Here is a 13,021-nt window from a genome sequence, read left to right as displayed (position 1 = left end):
AAAGTGATAGAATTGCACTGTATTGCTATTTAGAAATCTGCGCTGCTTTGAACCATCAACGTCCTACAACAAATTCAACAATCACTTGTCTCGTGGCGTCAGTTGTTTTCTATTGTGACATCAACATTGTACGTTAACCTTTGTGATGTCCAGAATTGGTGGCCAAATAGCAATAAGGTTTATGACATAGACAGGTTCTTTTCTGTGCTGTAAAACATTAACACCATTTCTGTATACATAATTTGTCATCAAATATAGAAGTAATTGTAATTTTGTACAAGCTTTTGAATCATTACAAACAGCTTTTTTATTTATATTAACTTCTTAAAGAAGACAAAAAAGTTTAGGCTTGGCAAGTTTTATTCCTGACTTTTTCTAATGTGATAAATTAATGACATCATGTACATGTATCATGTGTATATCCTTTTCTTTGTATTTTGTCTATCAGAAATTCAAACATTTTATATACATCAGTGTTCTCCCCAGTCCGTTTTAGCGCCGCGATTTTCAGCGCTATTTCAATTTCCCGCTGTTCTATTGCACTAATGGCAGCGCTATCCCACTCAACCGCGTTGCTATATTTTTTTTCCGCATTTTTTCAAATTTCCCGCTTATTTTACTCTTCGGATCACGTGATTGACTGGTTTTCGATTTTTGAATGAATTATTTCCGTTGTATTAAAGTAATTCTGTGGAACCAGTCTAATAAAAATGGCGTCTTTGAAAGATCAAAATAAACAAAGATTTCGACATTGACATCTATTTTTTCAATTAAAAGAATATATATAGAGGCATATATGAATGAAATGAGATGAAATGAATTGACCGCATTTCCCGACGACACTCACAAACTTGTTTTACGAACTTTGAACAAACGATGATTTTAAAAACGATCAAACACCGGGGTTTGTTACAAATTATTTGCCGGGTTTACTATCCATACGAACCCCGAAAATGAGCAAGTCTTTGAAGTATTACTTATCACCTATTCAAACTTATAATTGTTTAGTCAGAAATTCTACCATTTGAAAACAATTGAGAGGATATGATTAGAAAAACAAACCCCAAGCTGATACGACTTGAGAAATTTCACTTTCTCGATGTTCAGCTTGGATGAGGCTATTTAAATATTATAAAACTTTAATGTCAGACAAATGAGAAATCTTTATGCTAAAAAAAATGTCAATTTCTGTCAAACGTCGTAAGGTAAACTGTACACTGCTACAGTGGGTTACAAAACCAAACAGAAGCTGACAATGACTTTATTGTTGGTTCTACATGTTCTGCAACATTACCTGTTAGTGCTAAGAAATCTTCACATAGGTAGTCTGATGTAGACCCATCATGGAAAAAGACTTCTCCTTCAGTTTTATACACTGATAGTATGAGGATTTAATATATGAATTTACAATGGAGGAAAAAAAAAGACTCTTCTTCTATATCATGTGTATCCAGACAAAAACATTAACAAACAAAGGGGTACATTGTAACTATCATGAGCATGATGAGGACATCATTACAAGAGAAAACATCAATAGCATAATATAATAAAAACACATCAAATCAATTACAAACAAAACGCGCGCCGCAATAAAGTTACTGAGAATTGTCGAAAATTACGCGCTTACCACAGCGCTATCCAAAAATCCTGGGGAGAACACTGTGTAACATGTACTTGACATTAACTAATAAGCAAACAAAATTGCTGTCCAGCACTGATTAGTACAAATGTAGGTATGTATACATGTATGTTGTAATTGAAATTTTAATTATTCATGTTTTCTTATTTTATAATTGGAAAACAGAAAAATGTTATAAAAATTTCAACAAACCTGTAAAGGTCCAACAAATAAATAAAGCAAACAAAATTGCTGTCCAGCACTGATTTGTTCATGTATTTTGTTTTTGAATTTTAAATATACATGATGAGTTTGATTGTCTCTCTGGTATCTTTTGCCCCTCTTTTAGTAATGCCTTTTAAAAGATCCTACTAAGGCCACACTTAAAAATATTTTGGTTTGCCCAAACCCTACCCAAAGGTAGAGACAGTGGGTAGGTTGGTAGGCATTTTCTTTTTTTTTATTTCGTCAAAGAGATATCAAAGTGTCAGATGTTTTTTATTCATGCCAATCTGATTTAAAAAAAACTTTTTACAAATCAAGGCAATAAAAGATTTTCAGTAGGCAGCTATTTTCTGGGTAGGTAGGGTTAGGGCAAGCATGCATATTCTTTTTTATGGCCTAATATCTGCAGTTTGAGCTTTGAAATCGAAGTCAAACATTATTTCCTTATGAGAAGACAAAATAATTTATGGTTGACTTTACTTGAAAGGCCTGTTAGGTACAATCAGTTCTGACAACAGAAATAGATGTGTCATACACCATTTTTCAGATAATTTAATGTTGGTACAAGCTTATATGCTATAGGACAAGTTTCAGTAAGATAGAATGATGTACAACTGTACATGTTGAATAAAAATATAACCGAAGTTAATAACTGAATGTCATTTCTCAAACACCAGAGTTGAGTACATTTGTACCTTGTTAGTTAACCTTTCCAAAGGAAATGTGAGTTCTTGCCATCACTCGGCGTTTATTGTCTTCAGTCCGGTTTAATCTTTGAAAAAAATGTAAAAGATTTAAGCAAAATATTCCAGGTGAGCAATTCAGGCTCTTAAGAGCCTTTTGTGTTATAATAAGGTATATATAGGTAAAAAAAAAACAGAGACAAGTGGCTGAGGCTAAGGGGAACTAGCTACAGTATAGTACATTCATAATTAAAAAGCAGTAACTGTTCTCAGTTCAAATTTAAATTGAACCAGGGCTTTACCCGGCAGCTTATACATTGTAGAATTTATCATACAAATTCTTATCAATTTTAAAAAGATTGTAAAAAAATCTTATATTAATTACTTTGTTGCTTCTTGGATGTTCTAACACATTGCCGCAACAAAGAATTAAAGACAGAAAGCCTGTAGATAAACAAAGAATAAATTTGTTTAAGGGTTCTGCATAACCCAGTGTTTTAGCTTCTTTTGCTGTTACTGTTAGTCACAGGCTCAACAAAAATGAGGGAAAAACTATTTTAGATTTTTACTCGAGAGATACTATCTTTTGATACTTAAGAAATTAAGAATGGTTTATGAACCTAATAATGTTTACAAAAATTTTTTTACTGCAGACTTTATGTTATAGGTAACTGGAAGAAATACCAAATCCATTTAAAAGTAATAAATGGAAAAACAGGAAATAATTTATTACAAAGTTTCCTTCTAGTTTTTGATAATAAACAGGTTTCTGTCCAAGTTTGGTACAAATCCAGGACATTTTATGAAAGTTATTACAGTGACTTGACTGTAAGTGTTGCTATCCACCAATTGCAATTCATTCAAAATTTTGACCAAATTGCAATTTGTTTTATTAAACCAAATTGTTCAACTGGTCAGAAATTTGAACCAACTGCTGTAGATAACCACAGTCAAGTCGTGAAAGTGCAAGGTGATAAAATAAAACATACTTACAATCCTATAAGACTTTAACTCCACTTTATTGATGGTATTACTAAATCAGTCTATCAATATGTATAGTTATATTATAACCATTACCATACTAAAGGTGAACTGTTTTATTTTTAATTGCTATAAAAATGTCCAAACTAAGCTTTTATATAGTTTTTCTTTCGAAAAGTATTCTATATTCATAAGAATCACACATTATGTGAATAAAAACATTTCATATTCAGTAAAATATTTGTGAAATTGCAATATGTTTGTAGGAAGGGGAGATAATCTTTTTTGGTTTAAAAAAATATTTATTCAAAAGAATAGTATTTTAGGTTATCTCCCCAAGGAAACTTATCAATAGCATATTGTTATTTCACACGTATTTTACTGAATATATGATGTATTATTTTAAATGATATATGATTCTTATAAATATAAAATCTTTTTCGAAAGAAAAACTATATAAAAGCTTAGTTTGGACATTTTTATAGCAATTCAAAATAAAACATTTTACCTTTAGTATGGTAATGGCTATAATATAACTATACAGATTGATAGACAAATTTAGTAATAACATCATTAAAGTGGAGTTAAAGTCTTATAGGATTGTAAGTATATTTTATTTTATCACCTTGCACTTTCACATTTTGACTGAACAATTTGTTCAATATTCTGACCAGTTGAACAGTTTGATTTTATAAAACAAATTGCAATTTGGTCAAAATTTTGAATGAGTTGCAATTGGTGGATAACAACACTAACAGTCAAGTCACTGTAAATGTTTTAAAACTTTAACCGCAACAAAAATGTAATGTTAATTTTGATAGAAAAACCAAGTCCTTTAATATAAAGTAAAATACAGATAAACGACTTTTTTTTACACTGGGTTATGTGGAACCCCTTTTCAAACTTATACATGTATCAACATATATGTACTTTTTCTTTCGTCTTAACATCCAAGTCTGAGGGCTAAAACTTGTTATAGTTAGCAGTCTTCTTATTGATGCTTGTGCCACAGAATTTGAGTGTAATTTACCCTAATTAATCTAATCTTAAAGAAACAAAGGAAAATGACTGGTCACATGACATTATTGACAGGTCCTTAAGGAATTAATTGGAAACATCTCAAATCACTGGAATACCAATGTTGGAACACTCATTGTACAAAATGTAGGTGTACCATGAAAATTCTCTTCAAACTTTTCTTGGCCATGATTTTGATATTTGGTCTGGGAACTATCATCAATGCATTCGTTCCTTTGTATTAACTGCATGCAGCCAACCAGGTCCACACCAAGTTTTGGTCTTGTTTTTCTAAATCACACAAATTGAAAGCTTGATATTACTTCTTTTAAATCCTCTTCCTTTATCGAGTACTAGAATGAATTACTACAGAGTACATGTAAAATGTAGGTAACCTGTTGATAAATAATATAGCCCAGAGTCAAAAGTCAGTCGTCAATATGAAAATAGTATATTTTAAAATATTTTGTTCTTAAACTATAATGTACATATATGCATGTACAGGATAGGTTGTTTTGAATCTTATTGAATTGCTGAAAAGCATCCAAAACAATTTTTTTTCAGAAACTATCATTTTCATGTAGAAATTAGGTATTAATGCCTAATGAATTATGCTGAAGTAGTCAGGCTCTTTGGGGCCTCTAGATTTTATTATAAAACAGACAAAAAATGAAAGTGATGACTGCCAGGTGTTATTTCAAATTTTATATAAAGTTAAGTTTTATTTTATTTTTAATGAGTCATCATTGTTGACACATAATGAACCTGTTCACATCAATTTCAGGTTTCTGATGATTTTTTTGATAATTATTTTTTCAAAAGAAAAAAAACTCAATGAAGCATACCTACATGCCTATTGACAGAATGATTACATATGAAATGTATTTTTGGTTTTCAAAGCAATTATTCTGTCAAGAGAAACATTTTTTCCCACATTAAAGATATATTTTTTTTATATCTGATATAAATGATTGTTTCTTTACTTGATTATATTGTGTTAAATACTTACTGGAAAAGAAAATGTTGCTTTCAAATTAGACATTTTTGTTTCTGAATTTAATTATAAAATGTATTTTTACATTAGCATTATTTGATTTTCAAGTCATCAATGATATTGAACACTTATTGAATTACTAGTTAATTGACTTCTGATGAATCTGGACAGATTGTGTGTGAGGGAAACTATTGGTGTCTGCATGTGTAATGAGTTGGAACAAAAGAATTGAACAATTTGTTGCTTCTCTGGTTCAAATTTCCATTAGTTTTCCACTGATTGCAGATCACAACCATTTCCCAATAGATTTCATTTGATTTCATGTGTTTGAAGGAGAAAACAAGGATTTCACATACACAGCTTCTTTAAATTACCAGTTGATTCAATTTCTCCTATTGAAAATAAATAATTAATTAAGCATCAATTGTGTGGAGTTTGTGTGTAGCAGTTTAATATCCCATTACACACTTGTGTTTTTAATGAAAGGAATATAATGGATTTAGAAGATGAAGAGGATTTATACACTACACCTTACGGGTAACGTTTTGTTATTAAAATGTTCATTTCATTGTTCAATTTAAGTGCATTCGTGTTAATTTCGTTGTTGATTTTTATTCACCAGGTGCATTTATATTTAAATCTCCTGTAGCGATGTCTGTGTGTTTTTTATTTTCCAACATTCCAGATGTAATCTAGCTTCACGAAATGTGCTCTCATCCCCAATATTGATGAGTCAGACGGAGAAAAATGTATTCTACTACAAAAATTAGCTGAATGTCAATATCTGTGTTTGTTTCATAGTATTGATCTTTCATTTATAGAGATTATAATAATTGAAATTTATAGGTTAATATAATAGGGTCAAATATCAGCATTTGTAACTTTTTAATGGGGCCATTTTGAATATATTACATAATATTTATTGAATAATGGGAAATCAATTTACCGGTATATAACCAGTGTGTCCATGTGGGGCTATACTCAATCATCAGTGTGACAATGTCTGGTAATGCTAGCTAGACAATTGGCAATTGCTGCGATCTGATCCTAAATGTTATGGTAAATTTAGGGGTTTGGAATCGTAGTATATTTTAGGGTTACAAGAAAATTTGGAGAAAATAGAATAATGAATATGATACCACAAGATCACTATCCCCCCTTCTATCCCCTAACCGCACTCTTCTCTTTCTCATTCAATGCTTGGTGAAATAGTTATTGTAGCTTTCTCAACCTACATCAATATAAAATTTGTAAGATCATGTTTCTTTTAAACTAACAAAACAATATAATCCGCTTTCAACTGTTGAAAGTTGACTGACCTAACGGTATGAAAGTGTTTTGAATTAATAACTGGGGCATTAGAAGCCTTTTCAAATTTTTTTAGATTACGGTTTAATTTCTTACATTCTGTACATGTGAAATTTTACAACCTTATTGTTAGTTTGAAGATTACGATTTTGAAATAAAAAAGCTGCATTCCATCTGCTTTCTAGTCTATGTACAACATGCATAAATACGAAATCAGATAACAAACTGTATACTGTCAGTTGTCACCTAAATACATAGATTACGTGGTAATATACATAAATATATGTGAATATTATGTAAGTTGTTAAATATTATGATAAATGAATTAAGCCAAAGATATCAGCTACATGTCGTCAGTGACTGATGTTTTATGACTTTTCTTCCATTCTTATTTTGCTTTTGAGTAAAAATGCTGTACAATATTGATATTGGAATGGTTCCTATCTCTTGACACTACCATCTGTCATAGAAACCTAAATTCCATTGGAGAATTGCCTGATGTGTATCTACAACATGGCATCATGCTGTCAATAGTGAAGGATTAATAATTTATATCTGATCACCAACTTTAAAAGAACTGGCTTTCATTATATTGTTCATTAGAGAGGGCTTTAGCTAATCATAAATATCATAATTCCGATTATTTACCCAACACATTATATGATATGTATACGCTGATAAAAGACTTTAAATGCAGTTAGCCTAATGTGATACCTTTTAAAAGATGATAGCTTTACGAGCATACATTTTTGGAATGAAAACAAACCGTTCAATGATATAGGGTATCTCACTTGATAAGAACAATTGGCTAAAATACAAATTCATGTCAAAACCAGTATTATATTTGAAGCTGGAAGCAACTGTTGAATGTATCAAATTATATTCCCTAGTCAGGGGTTACCATTTAGTTCCTTTCTCTCTGCCCTTGGGTAGTAAAGATGTTATCATACATGCACGTGCAAAATTAGTCATTTTGCCTTGAAGATAGAAATTGTTGTACATGTATAATTATCATATTTATCTACCAGAAATAATTCAAGCGAATTCAAATAACTAACATGACTGACTTACATGACTTAACAGTGAAGCTGATTTGACCATATGTTTACTAATAAATATTGAAATAGACATAATTTATCAAAACTCTCATGTTTACAGCAAACACATATGTTATCCAAGAAGGAATTATTTTCAAACCCAATGATGTGACTACAGACTTGTTTATTTTTGTCAGTACCAATTCTTCTGGATTTAGAACATAATGTTATTTGTGGTTATTTGATTTTGCAGTTTTGCCAACGTCTACAAAAACATTCTCTATTAGAAATGAAGATGTACCTGTACATGTAGTATGATTGCCATTGAGACAACACTTCACAAGAGACCAAATGGCAAAGAAATAAGCAACAATAGGTCACTACTGCCTTCTACAAGTTAAACAAAGCCCATACACAGATGGGATTTTAATACCTATACTCAGAAATCCACCAAAATTCATATGCCACAAATAATAATGAACCAGACCATGATCATAGACACCTGTTAAGTTTATGTTTGTTCAACTTGTGAAGAAGGAACTACATGTAGTAAGAATTAGATGTCAAATTTAAAAAGACGTTGTAAATATTTTTTATACCACTCCCTTTATTCCAATAATTTATAACAATAAATCAGACACATTATCAATTTTTTCAAGCATATTTCGGACCTAGACAAATTTTAAGTTTCAGAGCTGTGGCACATTCAGGTGGAGGAGGGGGTTGCACCTCCCCCACTATTTTTTGAACGATCAATTCATTTGAACTTCTCCTGGGGACCTAAGCTTTTAAAAATGGCTGGATGCACCCCTGCAATACCAGTGCCAGTAGAAATATCTCTCTGTATTCCTTTAAAAGAGTATTTGACAACTTAATAAAAAAAGACTCAAGTTCAACTAATGACAAGTACAAAAGCCGAAAAAGGAATATGTACTTGTAGTGTTGAAATTTTAATTATTAATTTCAAACAGGATGTTAGAAATTGATAAAAGGATGTGATCATTTACTTTCTTATAATATTCTGAATATAGGCCAAACGTCTTCAAAGATGTTTTACATTATTTTATTTTTTAATTAGATGAAGAAGTGGCAAGTAGGGTAATTTCTATATGTTATCGGTGAAACTTTTGTAATTTGAACAAACTGGTTCCGATCTGGTCCCTTACTGCAGATACAATTTGTAATGCCTGTCAGTTCAAATTGCAAAGTTTTACATGTAATTATTATTATTATTGTTTATTGAATTTTTCATGTTAAACACATTATATTTTGCATGTTATTTATAGTCATACAGTACATACATGTATTGCATTACGTACATGTATATACTATTTGTAATATGCACATATTTAGAACAAGAGGTCATTAAGACTATTTAATATTCTCTCTCATTGAAAATAAACTCATAGATACCAGGACTAAATTTAGTATATACGCCAGACGCACATTTCGTCTACAAAAGACTCATCAGTGACGCTTGAATCCAAAAAAGTTTAAAAGACCAAATAAAGTACAAAGTTGAAGAGCATTGTGAACCAAAATTCCTAAAAGTAGAATCTCGTTTGTTCATTGGTCAAGATTAATATTTGTCCTATGCACATGAATTTCATAGCAATTTGTTTCTAATACACAATTATTGACTATTTTGACAACTTTCTTTTGAGAAGTATACACATAGGCTTTTGACTTAATTTTTCATGCCATGTGCATTGTTTTTTTTCCCCCATGTGATTTTGATGCCAAAACAAGTGTCTGTTATAACAGTTACAACAATACATGTTTTTTTTGTACAAAACATATGAAACCTTAATTATTCCTTATTTTAAGCTCCCTGTCAGTTATTTAACTATAAACATAGGAATTTGCCAAATGTATTTATTTATCTTGTATTTGAATGACAGAATATAGGGAAATAGTGTATCACATTCCCATACATACCATTACATACCTAAATAAACATTGTTTTCAGCTCAATTAGGCATGTTTCTGTGGGTTATAATTAGCCAATTGTATTGTTATGATTGTCAACGAAAATATATTTTTTTTATATGGAATGCTTTATTTTAAGTTAAAAAAATTTAAAAAAAAGATGGAATTTTACATCTGATTGAAAATCTGCTTTCATAATAATGATTCTTACTCTGAAAAATTAAAGTGACAAAAACACAATTTTTTTGAATGCAAAAAGGGGTTAACTCTATTAACACAGGTTCAAAACAATAATTTTATACCCTAACTTCTACATAGATGATGCCTGTACCGAGTCAGGAATATGACAGTTGTTATCCATTCATTTGAGCATTCGATTTTGCCATTTGATTAGGTACTTTTCAGTTTGAAATTAAGTCAAATTTTGCTTTTTTTGGTTATTTTACGTTTCCTATAGTCATGCTTTAAAAACTAGAGTACTTGTCTCTTACATAAATTGAAAGAAACAGAAAAGATTGTTGATTTCTACTTTCAGTGAAGTGCCCATTGTTTCAGCGAGGGCCAATGTAATGTTATATGATGACCCTACTAAGAAATGGGTCCCTGCTGGCAGCGCCCAACAGCAGGGTTTATCAAAAGTACAGATTTACAGACATACAGGAAACAATACATTTCGAGTTGTTGGTAGAAAAATGGCCAATCATGAGGTTAGTAAACCCCTTGTAAATTTATATTGGGAATCTAATTTTGATAAGGTTGATATAATGACCATAGAGAGCTAGAATATTGACCTTTTGACATTAGATTTGTGTAGGTAAAATGTATTTTTTTATGCATATGATGTGAAAAAAAAAAGTTACACTGTCCTCAAAAAAGACATAAAAAAAAATCTAGTTGGTATTTTCATCAATAAATTCAGGCTGACTTTTTATTTTATTTTATCTTTCATGGAAGAATGATTTTGATTAAAACTTCTATCAGAACAATGATGCATTTCTAGATAAAGCAAAAATTTCACAATAGTTCAAAAGATGCAACCTTGGCTTTCTCTTGTTGACCCTTGAATTAACTTAGCTAGCCTATGTCCCAACTAAGGGAAGGTAATAAGCTTTCTGTTATTTTATTGTGAGAAAATGCCATATCTGTGTCCTAGATTTATGACAAACTGGTTTATTTTTGGTCATCATAGTGTTTCATACATATATATTTCACAAGATATACATGTATATGTAAAAATGTCAGTTCTAGCTTTTGGCAATGTCAACTGAAAAAATACACAATAGATTTGCAGTCACTGCATTCAGGAAGCATTTTTCCCCAAAAGCCTAAGCCAAACAATACTGAAAGCTTTTATCTACACAAAATAAAGCAGGAAGATACTTAAAACAAATCAGACGCACCTGTGGATATTACTTCCTTTATAGCGGAAACCTTGTTTCCTTCATAAGTTAACTTAATTAGATAAAATTGTGGAGAACAAGGCAACAATCTTTGTGAAAGGTTATGACAGTTTACAAGTTTCTTGTAGGAACTCACTAATGCTGACATGAAAAAGATATAAATGTTTGAAAAAAGTACTTAAATTTTGAGACATGCTAAAAGTCAAATTTTTTTTCCTTATTTTTTTTTTTATCAATAAAAAATATCACAATAAGCACATGTTTAAAATAAGAAAATGTTAAAATTTTGCAAAAAAAGATATAAATATTGCTGAAGGTAATATAATAGTAAAATCTGCACTTATTTATGTAAGGGCTGTTCTAAAATTGATTGTAGTGTAGCGGAAACCAGACACTCAATTTAATTGATTGTGGTTGTTTGCTTTGTAAAGAATTTTAAGTAAAATTAAAATTTGATATTATGATAATGGTTTGTTGCCTTGCTGAGGCCTTAAAAAAAGTGCCTCTCATGCCCTTTGAGATTTCCGTTCTCTTAACAGCACTAAGGTGTTTAAAATTGTTAAATATGATTTTACATCAATCTATTTTAAAGAAAAAAATCCTAAATTGCTCCCATCGTCGGGCATTGATGCAAGCTAAAGACAAAACAGAAGCATTTAATTGTTTAATTTTAATCAGATGAATTCAAATACTCCTTTTTCAAAATATTGAAGACCTTTTCACTCAATGACAGTAAATGATTAAAATTTCCATCATTTAAAACAAGTTACACAACCAAGAAAGCTGGCCACAATTGAAAATGGAATTGATCAGGATGACCTCATAATAAGTACCGTCTTTTGGTATGTATAGTACGCATTTGTGTATAGTGCTCACTCCTTTTATGGTCCAAGAAACGAGAGAAAAAAAGTTTATTGGTCATATAAAATATATTTGTATTTATAGGTAGTGATAAACTGTTCTATACCAAGGACTTTAAAATATAACCAAGCTACACCTACATTCCATCAATGGAGAGATCAGAGACAAGTTTATGGATTAAATTTTGCAAACAAGGAGGATGCAGAAAGTTTTGCTCAAGCAATGAAATCAGCACTAGATACTTTACAACGTAAGTTTTAACACACAAAAAAGGAGGCATAGATTACTTTTTTTTGTATATAAGGGATGCAAGTCATCTTTTTTCCCCTAAACAGACAGTGGATTATACCAATATTGGTGGATATAGGTATAATGTTCAACAAAGTGCATAAAATCCACAGTACATATTTTCTGAAAATAGATCCTGAAAAAAAAAAATGATATTGCTGATTTTTGCATTTTATGTTATAAAGACAGGGAAGCATATTTAAAGATTTAATTTATGTATCTTTTCAATGTTTACACAATTACAATATTCTGTAATTTTAGAATAATTTCAAGGTAAATGGAAGAAATTGTGCAAATTATTTTATTTTGACCGCAAATGTTTCGTTTGTTTTGATCTCATTGTCCAATAGGTAGACAACAGGCTCTTTGGTTGAGTGATACACTGATAGGTACCTTTGTAATTCAAATATTTAAAATCAACACAAAGCTATCCTACATATGTGTTCCTCAATCTAGAAATCTTTCTGAAGTTTTCCACATGCCACAATGATATTCTGTAATTCAAAAATGTTCACGTAATACATGGAAGTTCTACCTGCAATAACATGTAACTTCAACATGACCATGACTGATTATGTACAGAGAGCATGTCATGATGAGGTGTTCCTTACAGGAGGCTTTAGATTTAGCATCACCATTGAGCACCTATAGAAACTTTACAGGGAACAATTTTCCATCCA

The 13,021-nt window shown here is 30.6% G+C and overlaps 1 protein-coding gene across 4 annotated transcripts in view; it reads left to right on the top strand.

Annotated features, from left to right (window-relative positions):
* Window positions 1–13,021, top strand: part of LOC143069002 (uncharacterized) — a 32,076-nt gene that overhangs the window by 991 nt on the left and 18,064 nt on the right. For 2 of the 4 annotated variants that reach the window (XM_076243430.1, XM_076243429.1), the window contains exons 1-3: window positions 5,933–6,055; window positions 10,328–10,499; window positions 12,138–12,303. In XM_076243430.1, the coding sequence (XP_076099545.1) occupies window positions 6,012–6,055; window positions 10,328–10,499; window positions 12,138–12,303 (382 nt within the window). In that variant the 5' untranslated portion in view covers window positions 5,933–6,011. Of the gene's footprint in view, window positions 1–5,932; window positions 6,056–10,327; window positions 10,500–12,137; window positions 12,304–13,021 lie in introns of those variants that run through there. The other 2 variants (XM_076243432.1, XM_076243431.1) reach the window with 2 other exon arrangements.

Source organism: Mytilus galloprovincialis, chromosome 3, assembly GCF_965363235.1.
Source record: "Mytilus galloprovincialis chromosome 3, xbMytGall1.hap1.1, whole genome shotgun sequence".
Lineage (NCBI taxonomy): Eukaryota > Metazoa > Mollusca > Bivalvia > Mytilida > Mytilidae > Mytilus > Mytilus galloprovincialis.
Note: the sequence above shows the minus strand (reverse complement) of the source record. Positions and strands in the feature narration are given on the sequence as shown.